At 39.7% G+C, this 19,142-nt stretch overlaps 1 protein-coding gene across 1 annotated transcript in view; it reads right to left on the bottom strand.

Annotated features, from left to right (window-relative positions):
- The window catches only part of LOC102450325 (neural-cadherin-like), a 108,601-nt gene that overhangs the window by 33,853 nt on the left and 55,606 nt on the right, over positions 1 to 19,142 (bottom strand). Inside the window, exons 12-21 of the mRNA XM_075940140.1 lie at positions 18,170 to 18,337; positions 17,189 to 17,438; positions 16,946 to 17,073; positions 15,985 to 16,171; positions 12,552 to 12,695; positions 6,363 to 6,646; positions 4,326 to 5,940; positions 2,358 to 2,451; positions 893 to 1,077; positions 489 to 718 (exon numbers count right to left, since the gene is read on the bottom strand). Of these exons, the coding sequence (XP_075796255.1) occupies positions 489 to 718; positions 893 to 1,077; positions 2,358 to 2,451; positions 4,326 to 5,940; positions 6,363 to 6,646; positions 12,552 to 12,695; positions 15,985 to 16,171; positions 16,946 to 17,073; positions 17,189 to 17,438; positions 18,170 to 18,337 (3,285 nt within the window). The remainder of the gene's footprint in view (positions 1 to 488; positions 719 to 892; positions 1,078 to 2,357; positions 2,452 to 4,325; positions 5,941 to 6,362; positions 6,647 to 12,551; positions 12,696 to 15,984; positions 16,172 to 16,945; positions 17,074 to 17,188; positions 17,439 to 18,169; positions 18,338 to 19,142) is intronic.

Here is a 19,142-nt window from a genome sequence, read left to right as displayed (position 1 = left end):
CATCTTGATTGGCATAATTTTTAATCTTTCTTTTAATTCTTGATTAATTAAGTCCCGTATCAGTTGCTACATTATTTTCCCTGGGATTGATGTCAGACTGACAGCGCTATAACTGCATGGATCATCCCATTTACCCATTTTAAATAATGTAATAATAAAGTTTTTATATGCACACACAAAAAATCACACAAAGTTGACCAAAAAGCTATGATTCAGAAGAGGGGATTGTCCTCTCTTAATTCAAAATGGTCAAACATATTGAAATGGAACACTGTAAAAGGGATTAATGAAAGGAAGAAAATTAGTGTCAAAACTATGACAAAAATGTGTATAACAAAATTTCAAGTGAAGAAAAAAGTAATTCACTAGGCCTGGTACACTCTTCTAAATTGTGGTTGAGTCTGCATAAATGATGCTAAGATAGTTAGTTTATATTTATTCAAACCTCCCTAATATTGAGTTCACTGAATTAAAACTGGGGCACAAACCTTGTTTTTAAATGCTGCCATTTCACCATGCAATTTCTCAGGTCTGTAATATGAAGAGTCACCACGAACTGCAAACCTTAAGCTTGTTTGTCTTCCATCAACATTCATCATACTGAAAATAGTGATATCACTAGGATGAGCTGAGAAGATTTCTGCCAGTAAGTCCTTAAATTTGTCATGTCTGCTTTTCCCATGTTCGTCTTTCCTTATAAACTCCTCCGCTGTGACATCTGAGTTGGAGATTTATAAGTACAGTATACCAAAATTAAATGCCTGCAGAGCTCTGGTATCTCTCTCAACTCCCCCCAGCCCACATGTACTAGTAACACATTGCAAGTGCATCAGTCTACGAACACATTTGCAAATTCATCAGAAATGGAGCTCAAACAACAAACAAAACTGACCTGCCAGACAAATAGTGGCTGAACTACGTATGGCTTCTTTTTCCAGTTCTTTGACATGGATCTGTACTGTAGATATTACATCAGGCCAGACTCCATCTGACACTCTGACTCTTAAGTTGTATGTCCCCTCAGGAGCATTATCCACCATTACCAGAGAGCCAGTCCTTTGATTTAATCTGAAATACCTAGAAGTAAAGTCCCAAATGATGAAAAGCCTAATTAGTCAAACCAGAAACATCCTGTACTAATCACTGAATTGGTCTTTTTCAGAATACATGTTCTACCATATGAGGGCCTGGCTGAATAACACAATATGTGGCCTCTGAGTATACAGAAGCCTTCGAAAGTTATTATGGAGCATCCATGGTCAACCGACCTATCTGATGGGTACCAGAGATCAATCTCACTAAAAAAGAAAAAAGCTTTGTACTGGGAAATTATGGAGAAGCTTATGTTTATGAACAGGAATTGCTTTTCTGCGATTCCCAGATCCACGGGCTTCCCATGCTTAACTCACAGCATGAAGTCTACAAGAATTAGTACATGGGAATACCCATGGCACAGGTCCAAGGAATGAGTAGGGAGAAGTGACAAGAGGAGGGAGGAAACTGTCTTGTCCTATACAGGTTCCTGTCAAAGAGAGGTTCCAAAGGAGATCTCTTGCATCATGCCCATGAGGCAGGATGAAGGGGGCAGTTTTGAGCAGCAATGGAGGTGTACTATGGCCAGGTCACTACTACGGAATAGTACCCTCCAATAGCTCAGTATCCTCAATGGCTGCTGATAGGCAGAAGATCCAGTTGCAACCCTGGGCTTGCTAAGGCTTTAACATCTTCATTTTCTAGAGAAAAGAAAGCGTATTTGTCTCCATTTCGGGAAACAAACACAAAGCCACTTCAGAACTCTATTCCTGCTCATTTCACCCCATGTTTTGTGATGTGGGCAGATGAATTAGTATGGGGCCTAGTTCAACACTAGCATGAACAGACACAATAGCTTATGTAGTGGTGAATTTATCTTTAGGAGGAGATTGAAATTCATTTTTACTTCTGATATTTTGAATTATTCTACTCTATGCTCACATTAGCTGTGTTTTTTTTGTGATCAAATACAAATAAACTGTAACATTTGGGGGGCCAGCAATAAAACCAGAACCTTTTTTTATTTGGGTCTAAAACAAAGTACATCCTTAATGCCTAGGAAAATTAATGGAGAGCTCTACTTAAAATCAATGAAATGACGTAGCCCTACATTATTTGACATGAAAAAAGCTACTGTGCACACCAATTTCTTGAAATCTAGTTATATAAGAGACAAAGAATTTTCAGGAGGTACATTCCTTGTTGCATGGGATAATCCTGGCTTTTACGCACATAACACACACAGGGAAATCTCATGGTGAGTAAATAATTACAGAAGCATAAACATTATATATTACTCAGCTTGGCACAATCATAATCCTCACTTGAGCATCTTTCCTTCAGAGAGAAATGTTTTATTGTCCCAGTCATCCTGATCTGGTGCAAACACTTCCCCAAGCATGGTTGTTGACCATTTCCCTGATGAGATAAATTATAATAAATATGCATTTAATTTTTGTTTTTCAAAGGCTTTTTAATTCAACTGCATTCATTACTACATTTATTATTTTCATATTCCTGTTTGATGTTGTTATGGTGAAAGATGTGATCCACAGCACTTGAAAAGCCTATAGTCTGAGCTCGCCTACACATGTGCCTAGAAAGCTGGGCATAGATCACAGACACTACATGAAGGAGGAAAACCCCCACAAATAATCAGGAAAAATAAATGAGATTATAAAACTATACAGACTGATTTTTCGGAGACAAAAAGTTATTAAACCAGAAGCTGAAGACCCAGTCTAGGGAAACCACTTTACACTGTATCATCAGCAAAATCTGCATATTATAAAGCCATGACAGTCACCCTCATAAGGAGCATTCTGTACCATGAGAGAATCAGAATAGCAGCTCTCTCTGAGCAAAGAAAAAAGCATGATTGGAGAAAAGGGAGCATTGGCAGAATACTTCTATGTCATCCCCATTTATGGCTATGTTTTCAGCCCCTCTTTAGCTCTTGTGGTCTCATGCAAAGTCAAACAGTTGCTCAGACACAGCCTACAGAGAGCAGCAGTGCAATCAGGAGAGTAGAGAGTGAGCTTTGCACATGGTACTCTATGCAGATTAGTTATAGCCGTGATCTGGTAAAAGGGTGAGTGCTTGGTTAATGTGGTGATGAGCCCAGTATAAGAACCTATACAAAACAGAACAGAAACTGAACAGATTTTTTTAAAATTCAGAGCTTCAGAGTCTACCCTGAAAAGCCCCACTTCACCCTGTCCTGCTCTCCTGTAGAACTTGCTTACTCTGAGTTTTGGTTTAAGTGCACCTAGTTCAACAAAATTAGGTGCACACTTAATTAAATGCAAAATGGTTTTCTTTACATATTGGACTTCTTGCTACAAATGTTTCTCAGGCATGCTGGCACTGTAACTCTGACCTAGATATTCAGTTAAATTGTGCCTTTGATTCAAATACTTTTTGGGACAGTGATGCATCCTGCACAACAAAAGCAATTAATTATGGACACAAAGATACCCTGGGATCTTCACTTCTTTATTTTATGGGATTTATCTATTTTCTGTTCTTCATTCTATTAAAACCAAAGCAACAAAAATATGCTTGTATATTAAAAACATATTTTTACGACATAACAACAAGGAAAATGCTGAAATACACAGAAATAGGTATAATTACTTCCCAGTGTTTTCATTATAAAACCCTCTTTTCAGTCATTTGTTAAAAATCCCCTGGTTTTTTTCAGGCTTAGTCTCCACCCAAAGAAACTCCCCCTTCCCCACCCCCCCATGAGTAAAAGCACTTTTCTGTTCAGTTATATAAAACTATATAATATTGTTTTGTATAAACAAATGCATACTCATTTAAAAAACAAAGAACAGATCTTTACAAATACATTTATATCTTCCAGGATGGGTAGGAATTGTGTTCCTAGCCTCTGTTTGTCAGAGGCTGGAAATGGATGACAGAGGGATCACTTGATGATTTATTTCCTCTGGGGCATCTGGCATTCATCACTGTTGGAAGACAGGATACTGGGCTAGGTGAACCTTTGGTCTGACCCAGTATGGCCATTTTTACATTTTTATGTTCCATAGTAAATAATGCTTTCCCCATTATGACTGAGACCTTGCATACAGATGTGGCAGCAGGGGCCCACACAGCCATGCAAAATCCTACTGACTCTATACATATGTTTGCAAAATTGGATGCTTAATCTATAAATATACAAAGCATAAAAGATTTAATAACAAGAACAACTTAAAGAAAGTATTAATAGCAATTAAAAATTTAACTTTTCTATGTGTCTGGCTTACTCTCTGTATACCACCTACCTTTGTGGGTATAGACAAAGATTTCCTTATGGCCAGCTTCATGGCAGTTATCATTTTCATCACCAATTGTTATAGTTAAGGTGTTTGTAGCACTCATGGATGGAGTCCCACTATCTGTTATAATTATTGGCACATGGAACATCTTCTGCTCTTCTCTGTCAAAGGATCTTAGCGCTGTAATAGTTGCTGTGTTATTTCTATTGTCAGAAAGAGAAAAATCCAAAGAATTCTGATAACTAGGTGGCAACAAAAATGTAAATGGTGGCCCATTTTCATCACTGTCTGGATCCACGACATACAGAAGTTTGGATGTATGGTTCATATACACCACCTGAGGTCCTAACCCATTTTCCCAAACCACAGGCATATACGATGCCTCAAACCTTGGCTCATTGTCATTAATATCTAGCAAGTTAATCAGGACTGTAACACTTCCAGTTTGGGCAGGAGTCCCTTGATCTGAAGCCTGTATGATTAAATTGTATTGCTGAATGACTTCACGATCCAGTGTACTTGCAACAGTCACATGACCATCTGGGTCAACTGCAAATTGTCTGATAGGATCTGAATCTGATTTAATAAAATAGATAATGTCCCCATTTAAACCAGAATCCTCATCAGTGGCTCTGACTGTGGTGATGGTAGTACCAACAGGTATGTTCTCAAAGAAAGGGTTAGTTTGGATAAACTGAGAATTAAAAACTGGACTGTGGTCATTACAATCTTCAACTTCAATCAAGCAAGTTGCAACACTGGAAAAATCAAGATCTTCCACTTTAATCGTGAGGTTAAACCACCTTTCATGAGGTTTCTCATAATCCAGTTTCTTTTTCAATCTGATAGTTGCACATTGACCTTCTTCATTACTTTCAATGTAAAACTTCTGATCTGGATCTCCCCCAATAATACTGAATGTTAAGTGAGCATTTTCCCCATTGTCTGCATCTGTAGCCGACACTTCCAGAACATCTGAGTTGATTGCACTGTCTTCAGGAATCACTGCCTGCCAGACTTCCTGCGTGAATTCAGGTATATGATCATTGACATCTGCAATCCAGATAGTGGCAGTACCAGTTCCTGTCAGTCCTCCACCATCTCTTGCCTCAACAGTAAGGAAATATTTATCAGTCTTCTCTCTATCCAACACTCCCCCTGCGACATGTATTGTGCCAGTATTGGGGCGGATATTAAAGAAGTCTGTTTCAAACCCAGTTTTTACATTGTCAATTATCCTGTATGTCAAAATTGCATTAAGACCTACATTTTGATCATCTAAATCCAGAGCTGTCATTTCCATGACCAAAGTGTCCGCAGGAGAATTTTCAAAGACACTCCCAGTGCAGTCATCAGGCATGCAGGTAAACATGGGGGCATTGTCATTTATATCCCATACATTAATAATTACATCAGCAAATCCAGTAAGTCCTTCTCCTCCCTCATCAGTGGCCAACACAACAAATCTCCAAAGTGCTCGCTCTTCCCGATCAAGCATCTTCTGTGAGTAAATGCTGCCTGTGTTCTCATCTATTGTGAAGACATCAGTTGCACCATGTCCATGAAGAGAATATCTCAAATTGCCTTCATCCATGCTGCTATCAGGATCCTTTGCTGCAACCTAGAAATGTTTTGCACATAATTTATGTTAATGACAGAATATTCAGTTCCTGAATTATATCCTATTTGCTACCACGTCCTATCATAGATGGACAGACATAATTCCCATTAGAACAATAAAATTATCTATGTTTTCTTCTTTATTTGTATAGCAATAATTGAGCTACAGAATATAAAAAATATGGTAGATTACAATGCTAATTATATGGCAAATGCTATATACTTAGGTCTACAAAAGATCAGCCCTGCTTATTCAATATTAGAGTCACAGTCATTTTCTTTTTTAAAAAATTGCATGCTTCTCTCTCCACTGAGAAAATAAATTTTCTTCACAAAACTGGATTTCACATATTACAATAACAAAACTGGAATAACCCATATTCTTCTATTGAAAGATCACTAACATCTGGAACTCCATAGTACCTGAAGTACAAAGATGGGTAGCACATCCAGTTCTTCAATCACACTTCCATAGTATTCATTGATAGAGAAAACAGGAGCCTCATCATTTTTATTCACAACATTGATTATGATAATTGCATAATCTTCCCATTTACCATCAGAGGCCAACAAGTGAAGTTCATACATTTTCACTTCTTCATAATCCAGTGGCTGAGCAATAAAGATGGCTCCTGTTTCTGGTTCTACATCAAGTACTCCACCAGTATTTCCAGCTGTGATCTGGTACCTTAATTTAGCATTTGCTCCTGCCAATGCCCAAAGAATAATCAATAAGATAGGTGTCATTTGAGTGCATTGAAATAGGTTTGATCCTTAACTTTTTTCTACTTTAATCCCATCAATCAATTCTTATCCTGATTAAAATCTACCTACAAAGTCCTGTCAAGAGTTTCTAGTGTTTCATTATTATAGGAAAGCCAGTATACAGTACTGTAGTTAGACAGTCTTTTAGAATGCATAGTCAAGAAAAAATATTTACAAGCATTTTTTCTATTTATAAGTTTCAATAAGTATAATATCTTTAAGTTAACATGGCACAAAATGTTTATTGAACTAATGATAGTGGTCTAAATTTTGCTTTCTCTAAGAACCCCATGTTGGGTATAGGAAGACCAGTACACAACTCATGGCAACTACAGTAAATGGTAACCTGCTTACACCAATAAGTTAGCATTATAAACTTATAGAAACATCTTATGAAGTAGTTCTTATTCCAAACTCAGGTTCACAGTTCACAAATCTACAGTTTTAAAGGTCAGAAGGGATGACTGTGACCATTCAGGCAAATCTCCTATGCAACATAGGCTATAGAATTTCAGATGCAAAAAGGGCTCTTGGATTATCCAAATAAAGATTTTTACCTTTTCATTCTAGTCCCCTCTTCTTTTCCCTAGTGTTACTCCCAATTATTTAACTTGGCTGAGAGATCAGAGACAAAGAGACAGAGCTGTACTCCTCTTAAGGCACCTTCTCTGCCACCACAAAGCAGACTTAAAGTCAACGTATTAAGGCCAGCTAAGGAGCTACCCTTGTGTCAGGGAATCATCCAATGGCATAGTTACATACAGCACAGATAACTTTCCTTGCTTCTTTGCACCCCCTAGTATAGGTGAATGTGACAATAGAGCCTTTGCACATCAGAGACTTCCTACTGCCAGAACAGAACTCTTGGGACTGTTAAAACGAGTGCAACTTGGACTAGTCTGAGTCTGGTTAAATTGCTTCTTTAGACTAGGGATGTGAATGACTAGTTGACTAGTCATTTCCCCCCCTTGCTGCATCTATTGGGGGGATGCTTCAAAGCAGCAGTACTGTGTGGAGCCTGGGACCGGGCCCAGATCCAGACCCTGGGCTCTACTCAGAGCTGCCGCTTTGAAATGCCACGTGCAACCTGGGGCCAGCAGGGGATTCCCCTGCTGACCCTAATCTCCATACAGTGCTGTTGCTTTGAAACACTGCATGGAGCCTGGCATTGGGCTTCCCATGGCATTTCAAAGCAGCCGCAAACCACCTTTACTGTCTTCTTCAGATTTGGACTGCCAAATGGCCTGTCTGAAAATGTGGCCTTGTATCAATACCTTTCTATAAGTCAATCAGATAAAATCATAGTTCAACTAAGCAATACAACAAAGCCTACTGAAATACCCTATTGGCAGTAGCCATATTAGTAGCTACAGTTATTTCTTACAGTCTCTAAAATTGATAAAATCAATACTATTCCAGGCTATGTTGAGTCCCACTAAACTTTCTGTTCTTTCCTTTGCACGAGCAAACAACTCCTGTCCTTCTAGTAACAAAGTACAGACATTAAGGCCTCGTCTACATTGAGCGATATGGTCAAATGTATTAAGGTCTATTTTTAGCACTTGATTTTATAAAGTAGATGGTGCATGTCCCCACTTTGTGCAAGAGTTTGATGTAGTGTGTCCCCAGTAGGGTGGCTACCATCAACTTTGACAGCAGTGCACTGTGGGCAGCTATTTTACAGTTCTGGCCACCTCTTTGCATTCTCAGTCATGCTCCCAGTGCCCGATGGGTCTAAGACAGTGCAGCAGGTGGGTCTGGGCACATGTCATCAATGTCCCATAATGCTCTCATCACCTTCCTCCCTCATGCTTGAAAGCAACAGGAAAGAATCTGTTTTCCCTGGTTATCCTTGCAGTCAACATAGCAGGGTAAGCATGGAACCCGTTCAGCAGCAAAGTACTGTGGCAATCATATTAACCATCTTGCGTCTTATGCTGCAGTATGCCCAGAGTGTATCCAGGCTCCAGTAGAATGAGAAAGAATCTCAGGAGGCCATGAAAATATTCTTCTGCAGAGCACTTGAGATAAGCGATTGGCAGATGCCACCAATATTAGATTATCTTGATGCAGTGGAACGCTGGTTCTGGTGCCATGAGACAAACACAGACTGGTGGGACTGCATAGTTATGCAGCTATGGGATGATGAGCAGTGGCTGCAAAACTTTTGCATGGGTATGGCCACTTTCATGGAAGTTTGTGAATTGCTTTCCCCCACCCTGAAGTGCAGCATTACCAGAATGAGACCTGCTCTGACTGTGGAGAAGCAAGCGGCAATAGTCCTGTGGAAGTTTGCAACACCAGACAGCTACTGGTCAGTTGGGAATCAAATCTACAGTGGAGGCTGTTGCAATCCAAACAGCCAAGGAAATCAATACCCTTCTACTATGGAAGGTGGTGACTCTGGGAAACATACAGAACATAGTGGATGATTTTGCCACAGTGGGGTTCCCAAACTGTGGTGGGACGATAGGGATATGTGTACCATCTATCTTGGCATATGACTGCCTTACCAAGAGTACATAAACCACAACGTGTACTTTTCAATGTTGTTGTAGGAATTGGTGGATCTCAAGAGCCATTGCATAAGGCAACATCTTTAGGAACTCCTGTCTCTTCAGAAAGCTGAAAGTTGGAACTTTCTTCCCAGACCAGAAAATTAATATTGAAGGCATTGAAATGTCAACAGTGATCCTTGGAGACCCAGCTTACCATTTGCTCACACAGCCTTGTACAGGCAGCCTAGACTGCGGTCAGGAGCAGTTCAACTACAGGCTAAGCAAGTGCAGAATGGTGGTAGAAGGTGCTTTTGAACATTTAAATGGAAAATTTTCAGTTTATTGACTAGCTTAGACCTCAGCAAAAGCAATGATCCCATTGTTGTAGCAGCCTGCTGTTTGCTCCATATTATCTGTGAAAGTAAGGGGGAAAGATTTATGTCAGGGTGCGGGGCCAAGGCAGATCATCTAGCCACTAATAATAAGCAGCTAGTCAGCCAGGCAATAAGGAGAGCATATCGAAGGGCAGTACAAATCAGAGAGCCTTTGAAAAATAGCTTTGTGAATGGCCAGGCAGCAATAGGACAGTCATGCATGCTGTTCTTAGCAAGGTGCCACCTGCGTTAAGTGTGTTTACCTGTAACACAGACACGCACACACACACTCAACACAAGCAATACAGAGGGAACACAGGGAAATAGTGGATAATACAGAAGATGAGTTCAGGGAGGGACATTTGGGGGGAGAGAATAGAAAGCAGTATATTTCAGTCCCCCTGTTTAACAATCACACACATGTGAGAAGGATAGCCTTTTGCTCCATAACACATCCCTGGGGGTTGAGTGTGAGGCTGCCTTTGACACACAACCCCTCCCTGCATTCTAGGACCCCTGGGAGAGATGACTATGGAACTTGGTGAGGAGGAAATGTGGGTCTGCATGGACTGAAGGGGGTGCCTGTGCATCTGGCTGTCCTGGGAGCCCACTATGTGCATCATCACCTCTGCCATGACCACCAAGACTGTCTCCTGTCAGGTTGAGGCTTGAGCCTATGGGCAGATGGGAATGGAGGAAGCAGGGCTGGGGCTCATGTAGTGACCGTGTGACCAGAGGGTGCAACTTTCCCCTCCCACAGGAGCCAACGGGAGCGGGAAAGGGGTCTGATTGTGGCAGCAGGGCAGAGGCTTTGTTGGGGATGAGCAAGTGGAGGTGTACTGCGGTGGTATCAGTTATAATAGCTTCTCCTGCTTCATCCAGCTTGTCATGCGCAACATCAGTCTTCTCTGAATCACACAGAATAAGGAGTGGATGATGACTGAATTTGGCCATAAACCTGGAGCTTTTGCTATAATGACACCAGATTACTTATTGCTGGCTTGGCATGGTGGAAGGGTGACCTGCCATGGAGAACAGAGTAAGGCAGGCCTCCCCAGAAATCTCATGAGAAGGATGAAAGAGTTACTCTATCAGAGCTTCATGGAGATGTGCAGGGAAGATTCCTGCTACATCTCCAGACATGTTAACAAGCTGTTCTGGGAAGCCCCCACAGTGTAGGAAGAGTGGCCACCACAGATCACACTCAGTTGTCTTCACCCACTTGTAGCATGATTAAAAATGTGAACTCAGCAGAAGTGCCCTCCCCAACATCAGGGCCCGGCAGTGAGATGTCCTGGGAGGGGGGATTGTCCACAAAGTTATAAAAAGGTTCTGGCCATTGATGAGATTGCATGCTCCAATCTGCTGACCTTTCTCTTCCTCCTCCTCCGCACTGTCCTCCACACTGCTGCCCAAGCCTGCCAGAGGAGTTGTGGGAGGAATCCCTGGACTGGCTTGGGAAACTGGTCAGGTCCCATCCTAGAATACCATGCAGCTGCTCATAGAAGCAGCACGTTTGTGGCAATGATCCAGAACATCCATTTTCCTCCTTTGTCAGCTGGTATGCCTGCCTGTGCTCCTTTATTTTCACAGGGTACTGCTGGGCATCCCTGGTGTATCCTTTTTCCATAATGCTCTGTGCAATCTTGGCATAGATATCAACATTTCTTTTGCAGCATCATAGCTCTTCCTGAACAGATTCCTCTCCCCACATAGCAATCAGGTCTAGGACCTCATGCATGGTCCATTATGGTGTTTGTCTGCAACTCTGGACATTCATGGTCAGGTGTGCTGCTGAGGTGTCCTGCCTGCTATGAGATCTATTCACCATGCTAGCCACACAAGAAACAAAATTCAAATTTTCCCGGGGCTTTTGCTGTGCACCTGGAGAGCAACACTATTAAAAGTCCTGGCAAGAGCGGTTACAGTGGGGATACCTCCTGGATGCTAAAAACATCGACCTTTCCAACGCTGCAGCTGCACTACCCTAAAGTCAACCATGAAAGGTTGAATTTGCCATTACTCCTCATGAAAAGCAAGAGCAATGAAATCGACTTTAACAGCCCTTAAAGTCAATGTAACAGGCTTGGGGGTGCAGACTCATAGTTTAGAAAATTGACCTAATGAAGCAGGCTTTATCCCCAAAAGCTCATGATATAGTTTTTACTCTATAATGTGCCACAGGACTGCAAATTGTTTTTAAAGTTACAGACTAACACAGCTATCCTTCTGAGACCTAATGCTCTTAAGTTTGACCTAAACGCCCAGTATAGACCAGGCCTAACCATTCACCACCTGCCACACAGAAAATTAGGTCCACCTCCAAACAGAATCTGCACCGGCGGTCAGAGGAATACCAATTTTATTCTAATTTAGTAGTCAATAGATGGGGGATGGAGGTTTCCTAACACAGGACAGGACATGAAAAAGGTCTGGTTATGAGACACATTTGCTTGTCTCTACAATAATTGTTTCTAAATTCCTGACTGTTCATGATGATTGATCTGTAAGTTGCTTTGTCTCCATACCATTTATAATGTCCAATTTCACATAGACAAGCTATTCCTCAGTGTGCCAAACAAAGGAGAATACAATAAATATATTGTCAGTACAATGAAAATAAATTAATTTTGTTGGGTTTCAATAGGAATTATTCTCGTTAACTGAGAAATATTTTTATCACCACCTTTCTTTAAAAGAGTGTATGATCTATACCAAATTTGTATGTGCTGGCACAGAAGTTATTCACCATCATCCCACATTAACATATTGCCTGACATAATAGAGTTATTTGCCTTATGCCTCACAGTCCCATTTTGAAGTAATATTCATGCCCTGTCAATTTAGACATAAAGAAGTTTTAAAATGTAAAGACAAAGACATTTTCCCTCCTAACGCCACTAAATATGTCTTAGTGTGCTGAAATTAACTCATTAATATTTTAGACACAGCTATGGGGAATTCCAATACTTTACCTTCATCTTCATCATTAGCACTGACTGTAATGACAGTAGAACCCACATCCTGATCTTCATCCACATTAACTTCATAGACACTCTGAGTGAAGACAGGCTTGTTATCATTCACATCGCTGATAAAAATGTGCACGTAGGCTGTGTCTAGAGAGACAAGAAACAAGAGATTAAAATACTCAGCTGTGCCACTTCTGTCAGCTACAATTCCTTAAACTGTCTAGCTGCACATTAAATGAAGACGAATATGCAGACAATACAGAAACAAACCCTTAGGGTTATGGACAATTTATATACCAACATTACTCAAAAGCACTTGGATATCAAATGAATGTCACATCCAATTTGTTTAAGCAGATAACATGTGAATAATTGATGCCTAATATTGCAATTGTACAGTTTTAAGTCATAACTTTTTGTCCTGAAGCCACAAAAGCCCAGTTTTAACTCTTTGTTTAAATACAACCAATATGATTTTTTTCTTTTCTATTCAGCATTTAATTACTGCCCCAAACTGAGTACAGAACAATATGCAAGGTTTGGAGACTCCCTTCCATTACCCACACTAGACTTGCTTCCTGTGTTAAAGTAGTAGGTGTGATTTTGGTCATTAGGAATTACTCCCTAAAATCCATCAACTATACCATAAGATGATAGTTTTCTTTTTGTTTCAGAACTGAAAACTTCCCTTGTAATCATATTAAATATTTATTTCACATCTGAGACAAGTGACCCAGAGAGAAACAGCAAATAGATACATAAATAAATAATCCTATTTTACCAGTAAGAAACATAAGAACAGCCATACTGAGTCAGACCAAGGTCTAGCTAGCCGAATATCCTGTCTTCCGACAGTGGCCAATTCCAAGTACCCCAAAGGGAATTAACAGAACAGGCAATCATCGAGTGATCCATCCCATGTCCCAGTCCCAGCTTCTGACAAACAAAGGCTAGAGACACCATTTCTGCCCATCCTGGCTAATAGCCATTGATGGACCTTCATGAGTTTATCTATCTCTGTTTTGAACCCTGTTAAAGACCTGGTCTTCAAAATATCCTCTGGCAAAAAGTTCCACAGGTTGACTGTGTGTTGTGTGAAAAAATACTTCCTTTTACTTGTTCTAAACCTGCCACCTATTAATTTAATTTGTTGATCCATAGTTCTTATGTTATGGGATCAAGTAAATAACTTTTATCTCTTTTCTAAAATGAAAAGTGCCAGTCTATTAATCTCTCCTCAAATGGCAGCTGTTCCATACCCTTAATCATTTTTGTTGCCCTTTTTCTGAATTTTTTCCAGTGCCAAGATATCTTCTTAGAGATGAGGTGACCACGTCTGATGCAATATTAAAGATGTGTATACTATGGATTTATATAGAGACAATAAGATATTCTCTGTCTTATTCTCTGTCACTGTTTTAATGATTCCTAACATTCTATTTGCTTTTTTGATTGCCGCTGCATCCTGAGTGGATGTTTTCAGAGAACCATCCACAGTTACGTCAAGATCTCTCTCAAGTGGTAATAGCTAATTTAGTCCCCATCATTTTATACATATAATTGGGATTATGTATTCCAATATGAATTACTTTGCATTTATCAACATTAAAGTTCATTTGCCATTTTGTTGCCCAGTCCCTCAGTTTTGTGAGATCCTTTTGAAGTTCTTCACAGTCTGCTTTGAACTTAACTATCTTGAGCATTTTTGTATCATCTGCAAATTTTGCCACCTCACTGTTTACTCCTTTCTCCAAATCATTTATGAATATGTTGAATAGGATTGGTCCCAGTAAAGACCTCTGCAGGACACCATTAGTTACCTTTCTCCATTCTGAAAACTGACCATTAATTTCTAGCCTTTGGTTCCTATCTTTTAACCAATCCATGAGAGGACCTTCCCTCATATCCCATGATAGCTTACTTCGCTTACAAGCCTTTGATGAGGGACCTTGTAAAATATTTTCTGGAAATCTAAGCAAACTAGTATCCACTGGATCCCCATTGTCCACATGCTCATAGACTCATAGACTTTAAGGTCAGAAGGGACCATTATGATCATCTAGTCTGACCCCCTGCACAGTGCAGGCCACAGAATCTCGCCCACCCCTCTTAGAATAATCCTCTCACCTATGTCTCAGATATTGAAGCCTTCCAATACTTTGAAGGCCCCAACATGCAGAGAGTCCTTCAGCTGTGATCTGTGCCCAATGCTACAGAGGAAGGCGAAAAACCTCCAGGGCCTCTGCCAATCTACCCTGGAGGAAAATTCCTTCCTGACCCCAAATATGGCGATCAGCTAAACCCTGAGCATGTGGGCAAGACTCACCAGCACCCAGAAAGTTCCCTATAGCAACTCCTATCATCCCTCCATTGACCTATTTCCAACTGCTTGTTGACTCCCTCAAAGAATTCCAGTAGATTCGTATGGCATGATTTTCCTTTATAGAAATCATGTTGACTTTTCCCTAACAAATTATGTTCATCTATGTGTCTGAGAATTCTGTTCTTAACTATAGTTTCAAACAATTTGCCTGATACTGAGCTTAGACTTACCAGTCTGTAATTGCCAGGATCATCTTTAGCGCCCTTTTTAAAAATTGGCATCACATTAGTTATCCTCCAATCTTTAGGAAGAGAAGATGATTTAAAGGATAGGCTACAAAGCACAGTTAGTAGTTCTGCAATTTCACATCTTAGTTCTTTCAAAACTCTTGTATGAATGCCATCTGGTCCAGGAGCCATGTTACTGTTTAGTTGATCAATTTGCCCCAAAACCTCCACTAATGACACCTAAATCTGAGAAAGTTTCTTGTATTTGTGACCTAAATAAAAAGCGCAGGGTTGGGAATCTTTCTCATATCCTCAGCCACTATGCAATGACCTTATCATCTCTGGTGTCAAGTATCAGAGGGGTAGCCGTGTTAGTCTGAATCTGCAAAAGCGATGAGGAGTCCTGTGGCACCTTATAGACTAACTGAAGTGTAGGAGCATAAGCTTTCGTGGGCAAAGACCCACTTCGTCAGATGCATGTACATGCATCTGACGAAGTGGGTCTTTGCCCACGAAAGCTTATGCTCCTACACTTCAGTTAGTCTATAAGGTGCCACAGGACTCCTCATCGCTTATCATCTCTGAGTGCTACTTTAGCATCTTAATCATCCAGTGGCCCCACTAGTTGCTTAGCAGACTTTCTGCTTCTGATGTATTTACAAAAAACGTTGCTATTATTTTTTGAATTTTTGGCTAGCTGTTTGTCAAATTTCTTCTATGCACACCCCAAACACAAACACACACTATAGATAACCACTTGCCCCACAGTTCACATAAGTGAGCATGAAAAACAATAAATTATAATTAAAAATTTGACTAAAGAGTTTTCTATTACAGGCAGAGAGCTAAAAAAAAATCAAACTTGATACACCGGTCCATTTCTTACCAGAGTTTGGCTGCCCATGTTTTCCAGGTCGAGCAGATTCAGAGCCATCTATTGATTTTACTTCCAAGAGATATGACCCCTTTTTCTCTCTATCAAATACAGAAGTACTGTATATGGAGCCTGTCTGTGAGTCCAAGCGAAAACATGTATAGTCCCCACTACGATCATGTAACAGAAAGTAAGTGATCTGAAAAGTTAAAAGTAAGATGGTTATGCCATACTTACATTCTTTTTGATAGTTTACAGGTAAACAATTACTGAAGAAAGAACAAATGTTCTCGTAGATAAAGCACTGTGACAGGACTCAAGAGATCTGGGTACAATTCCAAATTCTGTATCAAATTCCATGTGTAATCATCAGCAAGTCACTTAACTCCCTTGTGTCCATAAGTAAAATGGAGATAATCATACTTATCTTCTCCAAACCTATCTAGACTGGAAGATCTCTTCTGCAAATTTATAAAGAGCTTAGTACAATGAGCCCCAATCTCAGCTGGAGCCTCTATGATACTGTAACACAAATAAATAAACAAACAAACAAATAAATAAATAAAATCAAAAGCAAATTTGAACTTTAAGAATATATTAAAAATTATGGGCCAAATTCTGATATTCGTTATACATATGGGTAGGTCTGACTGACTGGTGTACACCCAAGGACAACATTTGTCTGTAAGTACAAGCCAAGATTTTCAAAAGTGAATACTGATTTTTGGATGCATCATTTCTTGGATGCTGAATATGAGACACTATAGAGGTGCCTGATTTTCACAGAGAAAACATTCTGAACTTTGTGAAAATCAGGCATCTTACACTGGGCACATAAAAATCAAGGGGGGCCAAAATTATTAAGGACTTTTAAAAATCTTTGCTGTCGACAGCTTTCTTAATCCCTGATAGGAAGAAAAAGGCTGTTCTGAGAGTTGTGGTATAATCTAAGACTCTTCAACTCTTTGCTTACCTTGCCATTCTGACCCAGGTCTAGGTCAGTGGCAGAGACTTGAAGAACAAAAGTCCCAATATCAGCTCCCTCTTTTACTGATGCTTCATATACTGACGAAGTAAAGAAAGGGACATTATCGTTGACATCTAAAATATTCAAAAAGAAGAACTCATTATATATAATAAAATGAAAGTGAGAATCATAAAAAATGTAATGAGTCTTTTGGCTCAAGTACTACAGTGTCATTACCATGTTACATACCTGTTATATTAACATAGACAGTAGTGAATGCTGCCAGAGGCACTGCAGCAACATTCTGTGCCCGAACCTTCAGCACAAAGCTCTTTGTTGTTTCATAATCTAATGGCTCAGCTACTAGGATTGAAGCAGAACCATCCTCTCTGTTCGGAGTCAGATAGAAACGAATTGGCATGTTGGTCTCTGGAACAAGCCCATCTTCTAGATTATAGGTCACACGAGGATCACCCAGTGGCGAAGTTGCTTTAATTGTCTGTACAGTTGAAAATGTTCAAATAATCAATTTTGTAGGAACAGAATTTTTTAAATACAAGGTACTTATGTGTATCCCTCCCCCAAAATTCTTCAAAACTTTGTAAAAATCTAATCGTGTTAAATGTGTATCTGAATTATCAGTAAGGTCAGGTTCAATCAGAGATTACCAGTCACCACAGGTTATGAGATAGACCATATAGCAAGTGTGAAAAATCATGTGCCCGTATAAGAAAAAGCCCTGAACAACAGGAACTATTTCTATAAAATCAGGACATCTGGTCACTTAGTATATAAACATATTTTACAATTATTTGAGAAAGTTGTGTAAGTTTCTGGTTCTGTGCAATCAAACAGAACAAGTTTGTCAATATAATATATATTGTAGGCCCTATAATTCTATTAGATAAGATCACAAAATTTAAAAAAAGCAATTAAGAAAGTAATGATGAGACAGAGTCCTATATTTCAGGAAACACTTAAATAGAACTTTTTAATTACAAATACTAAGCTAAATTCTGTTGTAATATCCGTCTAAAGCTACTGAAGTCAAGTGGAGATTGCATAGACATAAATGAGAACAAGGACTGGACCATTATTTTAAACCTTCTTAGAAAGGAAAATGACAGCAGATCAGTAGACATGTCACTCTTTAATTGTCTAAAAAGTATTAACAATTTTTAACCAAAGAGGCATTTCCAGGCATTGCACAATCTATAAAAAACAACTTACGACAATGGATGTATCACGTGTGGTATTCTCTGGAATGACAACTTCATAAATATCTCTTTCCCACTGTGGGGGCTGATTTTTTGCATTAGTAATTGTTACCGCTAGTTCAACCTTACTGCTCCTGTTTCCTCCATCTGTGGCAATAACCTCTTGACTTATAAATGACCTCTGAGTAAAACAAATAAGTTATTGCATTACTATTGATATTTACTACTGAGTAGGACATAGACATCTTGCCAGGTATATGTGGATTGAACAGTCAAAATATCTAGGGACAAACTATGGCTTTTCTAGCATAGGTATGCTTTGCATCATAGGAGCCTTCCCCATCTCAGTTCACTAATCCTCGGACAGCTCAAATTTGAATGCAGACACTGGGGAGTGAGGATGGTCCATTAGCCCACCTGGCAGCAATCATGGCTCCAGACGGGGCATCTATAAGTGAGGTGATGTTAGAACCAAAGCATTGAACTGCCTATATGCCACCAGATCAGAAATGCCACTCAGGTGCTGGCCCTCTTCCCCACTGCTCAGAGCACTACTGCCTGAGAAGAGGGATAATTTGGCCCACCCCACAGAATGCATACTAAATCAAGATACAATAAGCACATTCATATATTTTGGCAGTACCTTGTCAAGAAAGTAATGCACAAAGGACAACAATGGTTTAATTAATCTAATGATTTAATTAATCCCCAAAGTATGTTAGAAAAAGCTCAGCCATGTAATTCCAAGTTTCTGACATTCAAGATACAATTACTTTTTTTCCCCAAAAGAAGCCTAAATGTTAGCAGGGAAAAAAAGGTTCTCCTTTAATGTGCATTTCACAGTGGTGTAAATTCAGCTCCCACTCAGACACGGGATTCAGATGCAAGGAGGGGAGTAAGTACTGCTATTTGCCTCAGCTATTTTCAAACTTGTGCACCTAAAGCTAGAAATCTAAACCCACTTTTCTTTTACTTCAATGGGAATT

This window comes from Pelodiscus sinensis, chromosome 12 (genome assembly GCF_049634645.1).
Source record: "Pelodiscus sinensis isolate JC-2024 chromosome 12, ASM4963464v1, whole genome shotgun sequence".
Taxonomy (NCBI): domain Eukaryota; kingdom Metazoa; phylum Chordata; order Testudines; family Trionychidae; genus Pelodiscus; species Pelodiscus sinensis.
Note: the sequence above shows the minus strand (reverse complement) of the source record. Positions and strands in the feature narration are given on the sequence as shown.